At 38.2% G+C, this 18,645-nt stretch overlaps 1 protein-coding gene across 3 annotated transcripts in view; it reads right to left on the reverse strand.

The window, feature by feature from the left end:
* Positions 1–18,645, reverse strand: part of ASB5 (ankyrin repeat and SOCS box containing 5) — a 97,745-nt gene that overhangs the window by 23,766 nt on the left and 55,334 nt on the right. The window contains exon 1 of one of the 3 annotated variants that reach the window (XM_058436903.1): positions 1,989–2,206. The exons of the other annotated variants lie outside the window; for them this stretch is intronic. Within the exon in view, the coding sequence (XP_058292886.1) occupies positions 1,989–2,025 (37 nt within the window). The 5' untranslated portion in view covers positions 2,026–2,206. Of the gene's footprint in view, positions 1–1,988; positions 2,207–18,645 lie in introns of those variants that run through there. 3 annotated transcript variants of the gene reach the window in all.

Consider the following 18,645-nt stretch of genomic DNA (forward strand, 5'->3'; position numbering starts at 1 on the left):
TCATAAGTACTGTGACAACTTTTGTTCTGCAAACAATTTTAGACACTGTCTATGATAATGATCGATTTCTATGTGTGTCTCCCCCACTGGGTTGTGCACTCTGATCACAGAGACTGAGTCTATACAGCTGTTATTGCACAGGTCTAAGTACTGTACCTCTTAAGCCGTGGGTACTAAAAGAGTTGTTAAAGAGTAATTTGAATATGGAATTTCCTAGAATGCTTTAAGAAGCCTTTCTGTAGTCCTCGATGGTAGTAAACAAATTTCCAGGGCAGTGGGGAAAAGAGAAGCCATTGGATTTGAGCATAACTCACACTTACTGAACTGGGAGATGTGCTGGACTGAAGGTGGACTAAGGAGAACCTATCAATACTTAATTCTTTTAAAAATTTAAAATGGATCAAAAGCAAAAGTAATTTTTAAAAATGACTCCATGGAATTGGAGGAAAATGATATAGTTAATTCACTAGAAAATAACAAAGAACAGAAGAGTGAATAGATTTAGTGTGCTCAGTGTACGTTCTGTGTGCTCAGCTGTATGGATTCATAAAAAGAAATGCACAGTGAGTGAACGTGTTAGGGACAGAATTGTTTAAATGCTGGATATCTGTGATTGTACATATAAGAGAGCACTGTGAAATCTCGGGATATCTAGAAGAACATTAAGCCATATGAGTGGGCAGAAGTTTTAAAGAGAGCCAGTATCAGATAAAACACTAGGAAAATAATAAAAATTATAATCTATAGAAGATAATGGACTCTGAATTATTATGGCTCAGAAAAAGCATCTAAGATATAACATAGATGAATGACGGCCTAATGTTACTACCGACAAGGACTAAAATAAAATGTTAAACCTTATAGGATATGAAACAAAGGCAATTCTATCTCCAGGAACGATTGTATTTCCATTTTAACCAGTGCTAATGTCCCTGAAAACATGGGGACCTGTGTCTGGTTTGGTCACTAATCCTCAGTGGGAAAGTGATGTTAAAGCTGGAAAGTTTCAAAGAAGGGCACTGGAAACCATCAAAGACATGAGGACACTTCTGTCTTAATACTTATAGATGTTTCAAACTGGAAAGTTGAAATCTAAGAGGCATTATGACAGAAAGCTACATAATTATGGAAGGCATAGTTACGAGTGAATAAACGTTTTCAAGAAATTCTGAAAAACTAGAAAGCAAGATCACCTTCTGACAATTTTTAAAGCTAAAAACTTGGGGACACAAATTTAGCTTTTTTGGCTTACACAACCAATCACAAACTTAAAGAGCTCATTGCTTCCAAGAAGTGTAGTATTTAGATAAATTAACAAATGAGTGATCCACAGATACGGATTTTTGAGGGTTTATTCCTGAGTTTGGGGACTTAAAAGTAATTGTTCCTCCACTGTCAGAAAAAGAACATCAGGATAAATATATTCCTGCTTGGATCTGGGTTGGCAGTTTTCCCCATTTTTTACTACCAAAATTTCAAACATATATGCACATCCATGCATAGTGTCAACAATTATCAACTTACGGTTAGTCTTGTTTCATCTATAACTCACCCACTTCCCCACAAAAACTCCTAGGATTATTTTGAAGCCAATCTCAGTATATAATTTCATCCATAAATATTTTAGTATTATCTCTAAACGATGAGTATTCTTTATAATTATAATCGCAATATCATAATCACAAAAACAGCAATACTATAATATTAACAAATACAGGTTGATAATTTTTATTTTCTGAAAAGCAGCTCAGTTCACAAACTGCCTTCAATAATGATAACTTAAGTTGATATAACCTTAAGTCCTTTATCTCAGGACAAAAGTCTGTGATAATCTTTTCATTTCTGAACGTCTTTTAAAAAGTGTAAGGTTCCCATCCTTAGGAAAAAAATGAATGTTCACTCCAAAATTACTATTAAGGGCTCACTAAGCAAAAAAATAAAACCTTCTCCTTAAATCATCACAAAGAAACCCTAAGGTTTTCTTTTACCTGTTACTGCCAAATTTCCACCATCGCAAAGACGCATCTGGAACGGGCCATTATTCAGTTCTCAGAGGCTGTGTTGCTTTGGGTTTCTTTACAAGGCCATGCCCTCATACAACCTTTAGGAGTCATGTCTGAGCCCAGTTCTTGCTCCATTTTATTTTTTATTCTACTTTACTTAAACATGAGTAGCTAAATCTGTTGGCCTAGTGGTAGTGAGTGAGGGCAGATGAGGTCTGAGAGTAAGCCTGACATAAGCATCTTGGAAAAAAATTGAGCAGTTGTTATCCAACAGTTAACCTTTGTTTCAAAGGTCATTCATTTATTGTATAAAGGTTGCTGGGAAACTACAGATGTCAATCTTGTGGTGAGTGATATCTCCTCTCCTATAGGAGAGAATGGAGTGGTGATCTGGAACCTATGGGGAAAAAAATCAGGAACGTGTCTGTCTATCACCATCTTTGTCCTCAATGATGTAGATGACCTAAGGAGAAAAGGGTGGCCTTCACCACAAAACTGCACATGCACCTGGGACGCGGAAGGGTCAAAGGGGAAGATCTGGTGAGAGGAGGACAAGCTTTACCTCTGCATGTTGCTAAATGACCAGTGACATGTGCAAACACCCACGGCACGTGGTACCCTACAGCAAAATTCAGAATCCCAGCCGCAGCTTCCTCACACTGCCATCTAACTCTTACATTACCTTGTCTTCCAATCTCACTTGGAACAACACAAAAAAGGGGAACAGATCCAACATAACCAAGCTGACACAACATGGAGCCACCACAGATGACAGCGTTACTTATACTTGACTTCATGACAGGAGTTTGGGACTAGTCTCTTGTTTTCTCTATTATTGTGGTTCACATACTAGAAATATTTCCACCTGTAATGCTTGGTAGAAGTCACCAGTAAAATTATCTGCTCTTGGAGTTCTTTTGAGGAATTTTAAAAACTACTTATACATATACATATTTGAATTTACAACTATTTAAGTTCTCCCTTCTAAACTCAGCTTAGATCAGTTGTGTTGTTTAGAAAATTGTCCATTTTGTCTTAATATTCAAAATTATTGGCATTATGTTGTTATATAATAACCACTTCTGGTAAAAATCTCAGCGATATCTGCTATTATATTCTCTTCCTAAATCCAGCTGTCGTTTATTTGCACCTCTATAACAATGACAAGTTTGGAGAGAGGTTGTCTGTCCAAAGAACCATCTTTGTTGATTCTTCCTGTCTTCATTTTTCACTTTCTTAATTTCTGCTTGCAGCTTTCTTATTTTCTTCATCAAGTTGTGGAAAGTGAGTGTTTTATTCTTTACATAATTTTGATTTCTTGACCTACGAGTTACTTTAAAATATTTTTTCTTAACTTCCAAATAATTTTTTTTCTAATTACATTTTGTTAATGATTTCTCCATTAAAATTACTGAGGTCAATTATATGTTCCCTAACAGAGGTCAGCAAACTATGGCTCATAGACCAAATTTAGCCTATCATTTGTTTTTGTAAATAAAGTTTTATTGTAACAGAACTAAACTCAATTGTTTATTTATTATCTATATTTTCTTTTCCATAACATCAAAGTTGAAACTGTACTCAACTAGTCCCACAAAGTTGGCTCAGGAGACTAAAATATTTACTCTTTAATCTTTTACGGAAAAGTTTGCCAACCTCTGGACTTTATAATAGTAGTCATTTAAAACTTACTGAGACATGCTTTATGGTCCTGTATATACTTAACTCTTATAAATGTTCAAAATGTCCATGAAAAGAATGTGGATATGAAGTCCCATATATCAATTAGGTCTATCTTCTTAAATCTTCTACATGTTTATATAATGAAAATGTTTGTCTGCGTAACCAATCAATTACTATGATAATTTGATTAAAATTTTTCTCCTTGAAAATTAGGTACATTTTTGAATTTTATATTGTAAAGCAATTTTATTACATGAATAAGAATTATTACAGCTTTTTAGTAAATTCAACCTCTTATTATATAGTGGCATCTAGTAGTTTTTTTCCTTTATTTTTATTTTTTATTTTTTTGGAGACAGGTCTTACTCTGTTGCCCAGGCTGGAGTGCAGTGGCACAATCTCGGCTCACTGCAACCTCCGTCTCCCAGGTTCAAATGATCCTCCCACCTCAGCCTCCCGAGTAGCTGGGATTACAGGCATGTGCCACCATGCCTGGCTAATGTTTTGTATTTTTGGTAGAGACGGGGTTTCACCATGTTGCCCAGGCTGGTCTCGAACCCCCGAGCTCAAGCAATCTGCCTGCCTTGGCCTCCCAATAAGCTGGGATTACAGGCATGAGCCACCACACAGGCAGTTTTTTCCCTTAAAGTCTTATTTTTCTCATATTAATACAGCAACAGCACTTTTAGTTAGTATTTCCCTTGGGCACATCTTTCTTGATCCTTTTATTTTCAACCTTTCTGAATCCTTATGTTTTAGACAGGACATTTCTAAAAATATGTTGCTGGATATTACAAAAATTCAATCTGAACATTGTAATCTTTTAACTGGAAAAACCACTCAATTTATAGCTATTTAATCACTGATGTATTTGGATTTATTTTTCCCACATTAGTTTGGTGCTTTGTATTTGACTCACCATTTCTATGTTTCTTTGCTCACTTTCTTTTGTTCTTTTAAATTTTTTTATAATCCCATATTTCCTGCTTCTACTCTGAATGGTATGTATTATATTTATGATTTTTAAAACACTATGCCTAAAATTTTATTCAGACTCAAGCATTAAGGAGAGCTAGAATAAAATTATAGCCATAATCTTGTCTACAGAAGTGACATCTTTCAAGTATAAGTTTGGGGTGATACATGCTTCATACACCAAAGCACAAATTCACTGATGTAGGGGGCATACCACATAAACCACATTTACATCCACAGCTACATACACCTATAGCACTGAATAAAAATACTGCTGTTTTTAATAGGCCAATTACTACTTCAATTGCTATGTATGATTTAAATCTGGAACAGCTGTTTAGAAACACGACCTCACATCTAGTACAGGGAGGCACTGACTCTTCCTCTAACAGTGGCTATCTCTTTGATAAATCTCAATTTTATCCTACGACCAAGTGAAAATAGCCAAACCGTAAACAGTCACTTGAGTTAAGATGACCCAGGGGCTGGGCCTGGTGGTTCACACCTGTAATCCTAACACTTTTGGAGACCGAGGAGGTGGGAGGATTACTTGGGGCCAGTAGTTTGAGATCAGCCTGGGCAACATAGCGAGACCCCCACATCTACAAAAAAAAATTTAAAAATTAGCTGGGCAAGGTGACATGTGCCTATAACCCCAGACACTCAGGATATCGGGGCTTATCCTGAGTAGCTGGGACTATAGGCACACTACAGGTTCAAGTGGGGAGGATCACTTGAGCCCAGGAGTTCAAGGCTGCAGGGAGCTACGACTGCACCACTGTGCTCCCACCTGGGCAACAGAGACCCTATCTCAACAACACAGCAACAGTAACAGAAATGATGACCCAGGCCTCACCTCAGCCACCACCCTCTTTATAAGCTGTCCCCTAAACCCAGCTCTTCAGGAGTTTCCAGATAAACTTAGTTATTCATTACCAGGAAGTGATGAGATACATTATGAAGCTATGCAAACATAATGAAACACAAAGAAATCCCTCATATTGACAAACGGCTAATATCCAGAATATACAAAGAACTTAAACAAATTTATGAGAAAAAATCAAACAACCCCATCAAAAAGTGGGGAAAGTATATGAACAGACACTTTTCAACAGAAGACATTTATGCAGCCAACAGACACATGAAAAAATGCTCATCATCACTGGTCATCAGAAAAATGCAAATCAAAACCACAGTGAGATAACATCTCACACCGGTTAGAATGGCAATCATTAAAAAGTCAGGAAACAACGGGTGCTAGAGAGGATGTGGAGAAATAGGAATGCTTTTACACTGTTGGTGGGAGTGTAAACTAGTTCAACCATTGTGGAAGACAGTGTGGCGATTCCTCAAGGATCTAGAACTAGAAATACCATTTGATCCAGCCATCTCATTACTGGGTATATACCCAAAGGATTATGAATCATGCTACTATAAAGACACATGCACACGTATGTTTATCATGACACTATTCACAATAGCAAAGACTTGGAACCAACCCAAATGTCCATCAATGATAGACTGGATTAAGAAAATGTGGCACATATACACCATGGAATACTATGCAGCCATAAAAAAGGATGAGTTCATGTCCTTTGTAGCAACATGGATGAAGCTGGAAACCATCATTCTGAGCAAACTATCGCAAGGACAGAAAAACCAAACACTGCATGTTCTTACTCATAGGTGGGAATTGAACAATAAGAACACATGGAGACAGGGCGAGGAACATCACACACTGGGGTCTGTCGTGGGGTGGGGACTGGGGGAGGGATAACATTAGGAGAAATACCTAATGTAAATGATGAGTTAATGGGTGCAGCAAACCAACACAGCACTTGTATACATATGTAACAAAACTGCACGTTGTGCACATGTACCCTAGAACTTAAAGTATATAAAAAAAATTACACAGATTAAAAAAAAATCCCCCGTATTGATCTTGGTGTGAAATTAGTAATGGTTATTTAACTTAGGCTAATTAGAACCTGCTGTGTTGCTGTTAAAATATCAGAACTGGAAGAAGTGGGGGAAAATGTTTTACTGTATTTAATTTTAACCATAAGGAGAAAGGCTTTTACAGCTACTATAAGACTATTTATGGGTCAAGAGATAATAGGGAGAAAGGAAGAATGATGCTATTCGATGATTTTTCTGAGGCAATCTTCTATAAAGTTTTTTTAAAATCTTATCTTAAGAAAAAGAAGAACCTTTCAAACTGTCTATCAGATACATGCAGTACATGTATTCAGGATGTAAGGAATGGACTCTGAAAGATAATTTCATTTAAGCCAATATCACAGCACTAGCCATGACCACAGAGTACGAGTGTGGACAGTCCACACCACAGTGCAGTTGCTTATTGAGTTCAGGTGCTATGAACTGTTTCTCCAGATATTAAAGCTGAAACATGAACTACACCAATAATGATATGGGGAATGCTTTTAAAAAATGCATTTGCAGAAGCAAACTCTGTTCCGTATACTGAATGTCCAGATGTGCGCACAGCTCAAAGTAAGAAACTTCCTTAAGAATGGTAAGGGGTAGCTACAAAAACAAAACAGAAAACCTTCAGAAGACATGATGGTTAATGACAGAATGTTGAAGGCTTTCCCTCTCAACTGAAAAACAAAAATGAACACTCCCTACCACCAATCTATTCAACATCGTACAGGAGGTTTAATCCATAGAATAAAGAGAAGAAATAAAAATGGTACAACATTTAAAAAAGGAAACAAAACTCTCATTATTCACAAATAATATAACTTTCCACATAAAAAAATCCCTATAGAACCCATAGATTCCTATTAGAATTAATAGGAGAGCTTAGACAAGTTCTTTGGTATGAAGTTAATATAAAAAATTAATGTATTTCTCTCTGCCCTTGACAAACAGGTTGAAAATGTAAAAATTTATTAAGATACTATTTATGGTAGCATAAAACAGTTTGTTACCTATGAATAAATTCAACAAATATATATAAGATCTCCCCAAGGGATGATAATAAAATATTATTGGGAGACATTCAATAAAACCTATATAAATGAGAAACTATATTACATTTATGATTGAAAAGCCAAGGATTACAAAGTTGTAGATTCTCCTTCAAATAAATGATTTATAGGTTCAATGAATTCCAACAAAAATGCAACAAGTATTTTGCGAACCACAGAAATTACTTCTAAAATTGATACATAGAATTTCAAATTACCAAGAATAGCCAAAACTATGAAAAAATAGAAGAATGTGGGAGATCTTGTTCTGTCTATGAAGACCTATTCTAAAGCTACAGAAATCAGTTTAGCGCAGTATAGGTCCAGAGCAATGTAATTGATAAGAGCCCGTAAACAGACTCATGCATGAATAAACACTAGACTTACACAAACTGGGCACTGTAGTGACTATAGATTATGAAATATAGAACCCACTTTCCAATACATGGTGTGAATATAATTGACTATGCATTTGGTGAAAAATGGACTTAAACCATACAAAAAATTAATTTCAAGTGGATGAATTTCAAAGGAATGCTTTAAGAATATGGAAAAAATACTTCCATTACCTTAAAGTGCCAAAAGATTTTTAAGATGAATTCCACAAAAAGTCTTAATCAAAGTGGAAAAGATTTGTAAATTTGACTAATTTTAAATTAAGAGTTTCTGCCTCACCAGTAGAAACACCAATAAAAAGTGAAAAGTCAAGCCACAGAAGATATTTGCAAATAGTTCTTCTAAATGTTTTCATTTTCTTACAATTTTAGGATACAAAATAACTTCTAAAACTCAACTTATAAAAGGGGGAAGACAGATGGCCCAATAGAATAGAAGGCAAAATATTTGGCAAGCACATTGCAAAAGAAGAAGTACAAATGGTCAACAAAAATTAAAACGGCATTATTAGTCAGGGAAATGAAAATTAAACCATAATATACTCCCATATGCCCACCATATTGGCAATTTTTTAATTTTTATTTTTTCATTTTTTTGAGATTGAGTCACTCTGTCATGCAGGCTGGAGTGCAGCGATGCGATCATGGCTCACTGCAGCCTCACCCTCCCCAGGCTCCGGTGGGTCTCCCTCCTCAGCCTCTCAAGTACCTGGGACTACAGGTGCACACCACCATGCCCGGCTAAGTTTGTATTTTTTGTACAGATGGGGTTTTGCCATGTTGCCCAAGCTGGTCTCTTGAGCTCAAGTGATCCACCCACCTCGACCTGCCGAAGAGCTGGGATTACAGGTGTGAGCCACTGTACCCAGCCCACATTGGCAAATATTAAGAGTACTGACAATATGTGAATTCTCATAACCTGCTGGGGTTTCACCACAGATACAGCCACATTGGAAAACAGGGCAATACTCTCTTAGAAACTGGAGATACACAGGCCTTATGACCTGGAAATTTCACTTCTAGAGCTATAAAAACTTATTTATACTAGATGTTTATAGAAATATTGTTCATAATTGCCCCAAATTGGTAATGGAATTTACATTATTGAAAATGAATGAACCTAGATATATGTAGACAATTATATCATACTGTTTATTGTAAAAGTAAATAACAAAAGAATATTTAGAGAATGATTCAATTGATATAGGGTTCAAAAATAGGTTAAACCATATCAATATGAGATGTATACATAGGAGCTGAAACTAAAGAAAGGCAAGAAAATGATTACTATAAAAACTAGTCACTCGGTCTTGATGGGAGAAAGAGAAGGTATTGTGATTGAAAAGAGATACATGAAGGCTTCTGGGGTTCTATTTCATGACTTGAATGGTGGTTACACAGGTTTACATTTTGTTTTGTTTTGTTTTGTTTTGTTTGAGACAGTCTTGTTCTGTCACCCAGGCTAGGGTGCAGCGGTGTGATCTCGGCTCCCTGAAACCTCTGCTTCCCGGGTTCCAGCGATTCTCCTGCCTCAGCCTACCGAGTAGCTGGGATGACAGGCATGGGCCACCACATTCGACTAATTTTTGTATTTTTAGTAGAGACGGGGTTTTGCCATCTTGGCCAGGCTGGTCTTGAACTTCTGACTTCAAGTAATTTGCCCGCCTCAGCCTCCCAAAGTGTTGGGATTACAGGCGTGAGCCACCGCATCCGGCCTATACAGTTTTATGTTTCAAAATCTTGTATTAAACTCTGTAAACAAAGTTCTGTCCATTTTTCCCAGTTGTGGCATATTTTTATGATCAAGAAAATACTAATTAACAAAAAGATCCCAGGTAAAAAGATTTTAAAATAAAATAAGAGGATAACAGAAAATGTGACACTCCCAATATAAGAGAAGAGTAAACACTTGGCTCTTCTTACCCTGCTGTGCTTTATTCCAACCTGCAGTCTTACTGGGACTCTCTGCTTTCCCTGATAGGGACAGCAGATCTGCTGAATGTCTGCTCTACCTCTGAGGGCAATAAGGGACTTTAGTTCTTCTCCCATTGGTGCTGAGGAGTAACAGGGCATCCAAGAAGACCTAGGAACTTCTCCTCATATGAAACTGTGCTTGGTGGAGAGGATGAGAAAATATGGAGTTAGACGAGTGCTCCAGAGTGCTGGGGAAGCAAAATTTCCAACAGCATTCTTTAAGTGACCTTAGGCGATCCTTAAAAGAAAGTGAGTTGGCTGGGCCCGGTGGCTCATGCCTGTAATCCCCGCACTTTGGGAGGCCCAGGCGGCCGAATCACAAGGTCAGGAGATCGAGACCATCCTGGCTAACACAGTGAAACCCCGTCTGTACTAAAAATACAAAAAATTAGCCTGGCATGGTGGCTGGTGCTTGTAGTCCCAGCTACTCTGGAGGCTGAGGCAGGAGAATGGCGTGAACCCGGGAGGCGGAGCTTGCAGTGAACCAAGATCGTGCCACTGCACCACTCCAGCCTGGGTGACAGAGTGAGACTCCATCTCAAAAAAAAAAAAAAAAAAAAAAAAAAGAAAGTGAGTTAAGTGAAATATCACCTGCAAGGCCACAGGGAATGTCCTAAAATAATGATCATTACACGTTATTTGGTGACTCAGTGCAGCTGTTCTGAGTTCAGTCAAGTACATTCATGTTCTGGAATAGGGTGGCTGAGGTCATGGGCGTGATAAATTCACAAAAGGTAACTTGGGTTCTTTGTGCTAAAAGTTTCTCTGGCAGGAAACTGTTTCACCAAAAGTCAAAATAAATGTGCATAGCATTATGTGGCATTCAGAGCTAAAAGTGGACGTAGAAATCATTTTCTTTAGCCATTTACAAACGCCTTCAAAGAGCCCAAGGAGTTCAATAAAGCTACGTCAGAGTGTGCTGGCAAAGTGTGGGCTCTGTCTCCCATCAGGGTAGCTTCCACTCTCAGCTTTACAAAATGACCTTCCAGATCACCAAAGAAAGGGCCAATGGCTTTGGAAAAGATTCAAAAACCAGTGATCCTGTCTAACTCCTTCATTTTGTAGATAAAGAAACAGGTCGAGAGAGGGGAGGTGGTATTCTCAAAGCGGCTCACAGGGCTCTCAGCGAAACAAGACAGGAACCGAGATTGTCTGCTTCCGACTTGGACTCTTTCCAGTGTACTAGATTGCTAGTTAACGCCACATGCAAACAAATCTAAATCAGTGAATATAAAACAAGGAAGACAGAAACAGATCTCTCATCACCAGCACCTATATCATAAGGTTTTCGTAAAGATTAAATGCGTCTATAATGGTAGTTGTTTAGAACAGTTCCTGGCATGTAGGTAAGAACTGGGCATTTACCATTCTTATAAAATGACACTTTTCTGGTCCTTTCATTCTCTTTACCCACTTTGTTCACACACTGTTTTATCTACCAACTGCCAGCTTGAAATTTTCAAAGGGTCACAAATCCATACAAGGAATGAAATCAACAATCTGTGTTCTCTAGTCTGAGGACAACAGCTGCCGAGGAGAAAATCTGATCTGCACCATGGACAAGGACTTAATGTAAGAACCATTTTACACATAATCCTTCTCCTCCCCATGGCTCTAGCCACGGATAGTTTTATCACCACTTAACCATGTGCTCATGGGAGGTTTAGCCTCTGACAGCAGTTACCATGTTTTCTGTTGATACTTTTAATGAAAATCAAACATATTTGCAGAAGTAGATCTTAAGAGCAGAAAGCACAGAAAGTCAGAGGTCCCAGATGTGCTGGACTCAACTCCAGTTTTACATGCCAAGGTGGCATCCTGTCCATGCTGGCAGCACAGCAGGTGTCCTGCAGATACTGTGCCTTTGTCCAACTATCTCCACTCACTCACTATGGGAGCTGCTTCCTTCACTTTCCCTTGCTTTACAGTGACTGCAGGAAAATAGATTTCCCATCACTGGAGACAGATCAACCCTCCCATCGGAATCTTCTAGCAGCCTATGTATGAATAAGCCAGTTGTGTGCATGTGCAAAAGTAAGATTTCTATTTTTTGTTTGTTTAATCATTCTTACCTTTGTTAACTAAAACAGATACTAAAGGATTTAGGACACAAGCATCAATGCAGAGTATCTGGAAGGGTGAAGATCTAAAGTCCAGAGTGGCTGTTTTTAGCAGGTACTGATTCTCAGTTTTATATCAGCCGTAGCCCTTCCTGTGACACCATCTAACACTTGATAATTTTCTGGTCTGCTTGAGATAAAAAAGAGAGTAATCTCCTTGTCAGTTATAGTTCCCATACCTGGTGTCTGTGATGTTTTCTCTTTGCCACACACACTTTGAAGTACCATATTGAGCATTCAATCTTAAATACACAAACAATGTTTAATAATGTTCCGGCCGGTTGCGGTGGCTCACATCTGTAATCCCAGCATTTCGGGAGGCTGAGGCAGGCGGATCATTTGAGGTCAGGAGTTTGAAACCAGCCTGGCCAACATGGTGAAACCCCAGCTCTACTAAAAATACAAAAATTAGCTGGGCGTGATGGCGTGTGCCTGTAATCCCAGCTACTCGGGAGGTTGAGGCAGGAGAATCGCTTGAACCCAGGAGGCAGAGGTTTCAGTGAACCGAGATCGTGCCACTGCACTCCGGCCTGGGCAACACAGCGAGACTCTGTCTCATTAAAAAAAAAATTGTTTGAAGATTGGCTCAGAAAGCTTAAAAGATTAAGAATAAAAGTGTATTCAATTAAAAATGGAGAATCAAAAGGTGAACAAGCAGTGTTCTTTACTTAAAGGAAAATGATCTTCGAGTTAATAAGATATGAAAAAATACTTGAATACATTAGCAGCCATTAACTGATTCTAGCTAAAAAGAAACACATAGGACTGGCATGATTGCTCACACCTATAATCCCAGCATTTTGGGAGGTGGAGACGGGAGGATCACTTAAGCCCAGGAGTTCAAGACTACCCTGGGCAAGCAACATGGCTAGACCCCATCTCCACAAAAAATACAAAAATTAGCCAGCCATGGTGGTACACACCTGTAGACCCAGCTACTCAGGAGGCTGAGGCAGGAGGATGGATTGAGTCCAGGAGCTTGAGGCTACAGTGAGCTATGATTGCAGCACTGCACTCCAGCCTGGGTGACAGAGCAAGACCTTGTCTCAAAAAAAAAAAAAAAAAAGAAAAAGACAAGCATATAAAATATTTTTATTTGGCGGAGGGTGCAGGGGTGCTGTTCTAATGCCAATTTTATGAGGTTAAAAGAAATGGGGAAAAGGGACAATACATCTGATTAAGAAGAAGGAATGGAAGGCATTACTTATAGATTCAACTTCGGACAGTATTCATTTTCTGTCTTCACTTGTTCTTTGAAAATTAACTTCCAGAATCAATATCCACTAACACTTATTCAGTGCACATGTACCCGCAACATTCAGCTCGGGACAATTAGAACAGGTACCATCCTGCACTGAAAAGGGTAACAAATTCCATTCACTTAAGTTTGAGTCCCCTCACTTTCTCCTTTCCTCTTTTCCTTTCTTCCTTCCATGAATATTCATTAAGAACCTGCCATGTGCTGGCATTTGTCTAAATTCTGAAGATGAAGTGAATCTGTCTTCATATGGCATACAAGCTAGTAATGATATTGACTTGCTGAGATGGTCAGTATTGAGTTTGTTTAGGCTGTCATGAAGATGGGGAAAAAGCCGCACAGAAAATATTAAGATAATCCGTGTCTTGCTGGGGTTGGTACAAAGACTCTGAAAGACAGATTGCAACCCAATACAGATATTATCTCTGGACAAAGGACACTGCCTGTTTCATAACATAAAGAAACAAAATCTCACAAATGGTAGGAATGCATGATGTCAGAAGCAATGTCAGAAGACCAGGGCTCACATTTTTACTTTCCTCTAAGATCAATAACCTTGAGCAAACGCCTCTGCAGTTTAAAGCCTTTTTTCTTCTCTACAAAGGAAGCATAACATAATACCATTACCTTATGTAGGGCACAGCTATGAGGATTATGGCATGTGTGAAAGTTTGTGAATTATAACAAAAATGTAATGTATTATCATTACATTAAAGTGTGAGGTAGGGCATGTTCAGGTCAAACCCTAGGAAAAGAAAACGTCAAAAGAGACTGACAATACACAACTTTGAGAAACATGAGACTTACTTTATGTTGAAGAGGATGTTTACTTTTTTCCATTTCTCGTTGTCTCCTGTCTTCAAATATTAATCACATAATATATACTGGAAAAACAACTCACAGATATACCTCAATTTTTAAAAATGTAGTCTAAAAAATATACATTTATAGAACAGATTATTTCCAAAGTACAAAATTCAGTGATTTACTAAAAGTTCTTTTATACACAATTTATAAGGCACAACTGTGCACACATTCTGGTAAACTTTTTGACTGGTATTTTACCAAGTTTCAAACATAGCTTTTAAAGAACCTAGGATTTAGCTATTTTGAAAAATAGCTCATACTGAACAGGCAAAAACTGGAAGCATTCCTGCTGAGAACTGGAACAAGACAAATGATGCCCACTCTCATTACTCCTGTTCCTATAATATTGAAAGTCCTTGCCAGAGCAATCAGGCAAGAGAAAGAAATAAAAAGCATCCAAACAGAAGTCATTGAACTATCTCTGTTTGCTGATGATGTGATTCTTTACTTAGAAAGAAGCTCTAAGAGCTCTAGCAAAGGTCTCCTGGAACTGATAAACACCTTCAGTAAATTTCAGGATACAAAATTAATGTACAAAAATCAGCAGCATTTCTATACACCAATAACACTGAAGCTGAGAGCCCAATCAAGAACACAATCTTGATTTACAATAGCTTGCATTTTACATTTACAATAGCTGCAACAACAACAACAAAATACCTATGAATGTATCTAACCCAGAGGGTGAAAGATCTCTATGAGGAGAACCACAAAACACTGTGAAAGTCATCATAGATGATCCAGACAAAAAAATCCCATGCTCGTGGATTGGAAAAATCAGTATCGTTAAAATGGCCACACTGCCCAAAGAAGTTTATAGATTCAGTGTTACTTCTACCAAACCAGGAACATCATTTTTCACAGAACTAGAAAAACCTATTATAAAAGTAAGTGGAACTATGGAACCAAAAAAGAGCCTGAATAGCCACAACAATCCTAAGCAAAAAGAACAAAGCCAGAGGCATCACATTACCAGAATCCAAACTATACTCTAAGGCTACAGTAACTGAAACAGCATGGTAGTGGTGCAAAAACAAATACATAGACCAATGGAACAGAATAGATAGTGCAGAAATGCTGCAGACCTACGGCCCTCTGATCTTCAACAAAGTTGACAAAAATAACAATGGGGAAAGGACTCCCTATTCAATAAATGATTCTGGAATAGCTGGCTAGCTATATGCAGAAAATGAAACTGGACCCCTTCCTTACACCACATACAAAAATTAATTCAAAATAGATTAAAAATTTAAGTGTAGATCCTCAAACTATAAGAATCCTAGAATAAAACCTAGGAAACACCATTCTGGACATCAGCCTTGTGAAAGAATTTATGACTAAGCCCTCAAAAGCAATTGCAAAAAAAAAAAAAAAATGACAAATGGAACCTAATTAAAGTTTTGCACAGAAGAAAAAACTATTAATGGAGTAAACAAGTGACCTACAGAATGGAAGAAGATATTCACAAACTTTGCATCTAACAAAAAGGTCTAATGTCCAGAATCTATAAGGAACTTAATTTAACAAGCAAAAAACAAATAACCCCATTAGAAAATGGGCAAAAGACATGAACAAACACTTCCAAAAGAAGACATACAAATGACCAACAAATATATGAAAAAATGCTCTACATCACTAATCATTGGAGAAATGCAAATCAAAACCACAATGAGGGCCAGGTGCGGTGGCTCATGCCTGTAATCCCAGCACTTCAGGAGGCTGAGGCGGGTGGATCACGAGGTCAGGCATTTGAGATCAGCCTGACCAACATGGTGAAAGTCCGTCTCTACTAAAAATACAAAAATCAGCCAGGCATAGTGGCGCACACCTGTAATCCCAGCTACTCAGGAGATTGAGGCAGGAGAATCACTTGAACCCGGGAGGTGGAGGTTGCAGTGAGCCAAGATTGCGCTACTGCACTCCAGCCTGGGTGGCAGAGCAAGACTCCATCTCCAAAACAAACAAACCAACAAACAAACAAAAAACCATAATGAGCTACCATCTCACATCGGTCAGAACAGTTATTAAAAAGTCAAAAAACAACAGATGCTGAGGAAGCTGTGGAGAAATGGCAATGGTCATACCACGTTGGTGGGAATGTAAATTAATTCAGCTGCTGTGGAAAGCAGTTCGGAGATTTCTCAAAGAACTAAGAGTTGAACTACCATTCAACCTAGCAATCCCATTACTGGGTATATACCTAAAAGGAATTGTTCTAACAAAAAGGCACATGCACTTGTATATTCATCACAGCACTATTCACAAGAGTAAATATGTAGATTCAACCTAGATGCCCATCAATAGTGGACTGGATAAAGAGTATATGGTATATACACACCATGGAATACTACACAGCCATAAAAAGAACAAAATCATGTCCTTTGCAGCAACATGGATGCAGCTGGAAGCCATTATCCTAAGCAACTTAATGCAGGAACAGAAAACTAAATGCTGCATGTTGTCACTTATAAGTGGGAGCTAAACAATGTGTACTCATGGACATAAAGATGGCAGCAGTAGACACTGGGGACTACTAGAGAGGGAGGCAGAGATGGGGGTATGGGTTGAAAAACTAACTACTGGGTATTATGCTCAGTACCTGGGTGATGAGATCAATCGTAACCCAAACCTCAGCATCATACAACATACCCAGGTAAAAAACCTGTATCCCCTGAATCTAAAATAAAGGTTGAAATTAGTTTTAAAAAGAAAGAAAAATACCAATTATGTTAGAATACTACTATTCTGGTATTATCACACAGAACTGGATTTCTATAATCTCAGAGAACAAAAGGTCATTATTGTATTATTAGCATTATTCCTTAAAAGTCTATTAGAGACTAGCAAGACTGAGCTATGTCCTAAAACTTTTAGGGGCTGTCATATATGGCTGTGTTATTCAAAAACGTTACTCTCAAGTTTGCAGTTCACCATAAGATATTCCATTTTGAGAGAGTTCTTTGTCCTTCATCATATTCCTGCCAAGCTTTGAGTAGTAAAAACTCATTTCTGACTTGAGGCTGAGATTCACACCTGCCTACATCACATAGGAGAAAGCTAGCATCTCAGATCTTGCAACTAAGAGCATTAATTTTCCCACTGTTTTTATTATAATTTTGTTCCCTATTATTAACATTTATGGTATAATGGTCTCATAGTGAAGAGAGAATACAAAAATCATTCTTTGTGTTTTATTATTTTCTCATTGGAGGCTTAGCCACCCTCAGACAGGCTTTGCAGTGGCCTGGTAAAGGGGCATGGGTTCCTGGAAAGCTCAGTTTTAGGATTGATACTTTCTAAACCTGTGCATAAGGCTCCAGATAATTCAGAATATGAATTCAAGTTTGAGGTCTTTCAATGATTCTATGAGATAATTCCATATCTTTATTTCCAAATATACTCTGCTTATTTTTAAATGGTTTGTTTTTCTTTTTTCTCATAAGGAAAAAACTTTCTGTAAGATATGACAAGGAAAACTATGTTTTGCCAGGCGTGGTGGCTCATGCCTGTAATCCTAGCACTTAGGGAGGCCAAAGCAGGTGGAAGGCTTGACCTCGGGAGTCTGAGACCAGCCTGGGCAATGTGGTGAAACCCCGTCTCTACAAAAACTACAAAAATCAGCTGGGCGTGGTTGCTTGCACCTGTAGTCCCAGCTACATGGGGGGCTGAGGCGGGAGGATTGCTTGAGCCTGAGGCAGAGGTTGCAGTGAGCCAAGATAGCACCACTGCACTCCAAGAAAAAAAGAAAAGAAAAACTATGTTTTGGTCACTTCCTGAAGAGACCAGCTGGCAGACAGGAGCGGAGAAAATAAAGGAAAAAAGGCAAATCCCTGAACTAGCTGATTAGTTCTTTGTTGTGAACGTTGTCATTAGATTTTGTCTTTTGCTATCAGCTGCCAGGGATTATGAGAAAATAAAATAAAAGGACAAGAGGCTTTTAAGAAGGATGGCCTAGCAAAGGACGTTACTATCTGGTGCTTTGTTGTGTGCTGGAGGTTAAGCAGCTTTGACTCTTTCTATGGCACTGACTATAAGGGAGAGCCAAGAATTTGCCAAGGCTTGCCATTGCTGCATGCTGTTATGTAACTCATCAAAGAGTTCTTTCAGAGCAACCCAGGCTTTCCCACAGGACAGCCATGACCAGGTATTTGACCAAATGTGCCCAGGAAAACATTTCTGTTTGAAGAATTTCTGTCAAGAAAAGTTTCTTGGACAGAATAAGATTGTAGAAGAAATTTCTGCAAGTAATTTTAAAACTCCCAACTCTGAACTAGCCTTCCCAACCTTAACATTCTGCCTAGGTCCTGGTCACACTAGCCAAACTCTGCATTACTTTGCTTCAATCCTATGGAACAGCTCAGAATGTCTTACTTCCCT

This window comes from Hylobates moloch, unplaced genomic scaffold (genome assembly GCF_009828535.3).
Source record: "Hylobates moloch isolate HMO894 unplaced genomic scaffold, HMol_V3 SCAFFOLD_3, whole genome shotgun sequence".
Taxonomy (NCBI): Eukaryota; Metazoa; Chordata; class Mammalia; order Primates; family Hylobatidae; genus Hylobates; species Hylobates moloch.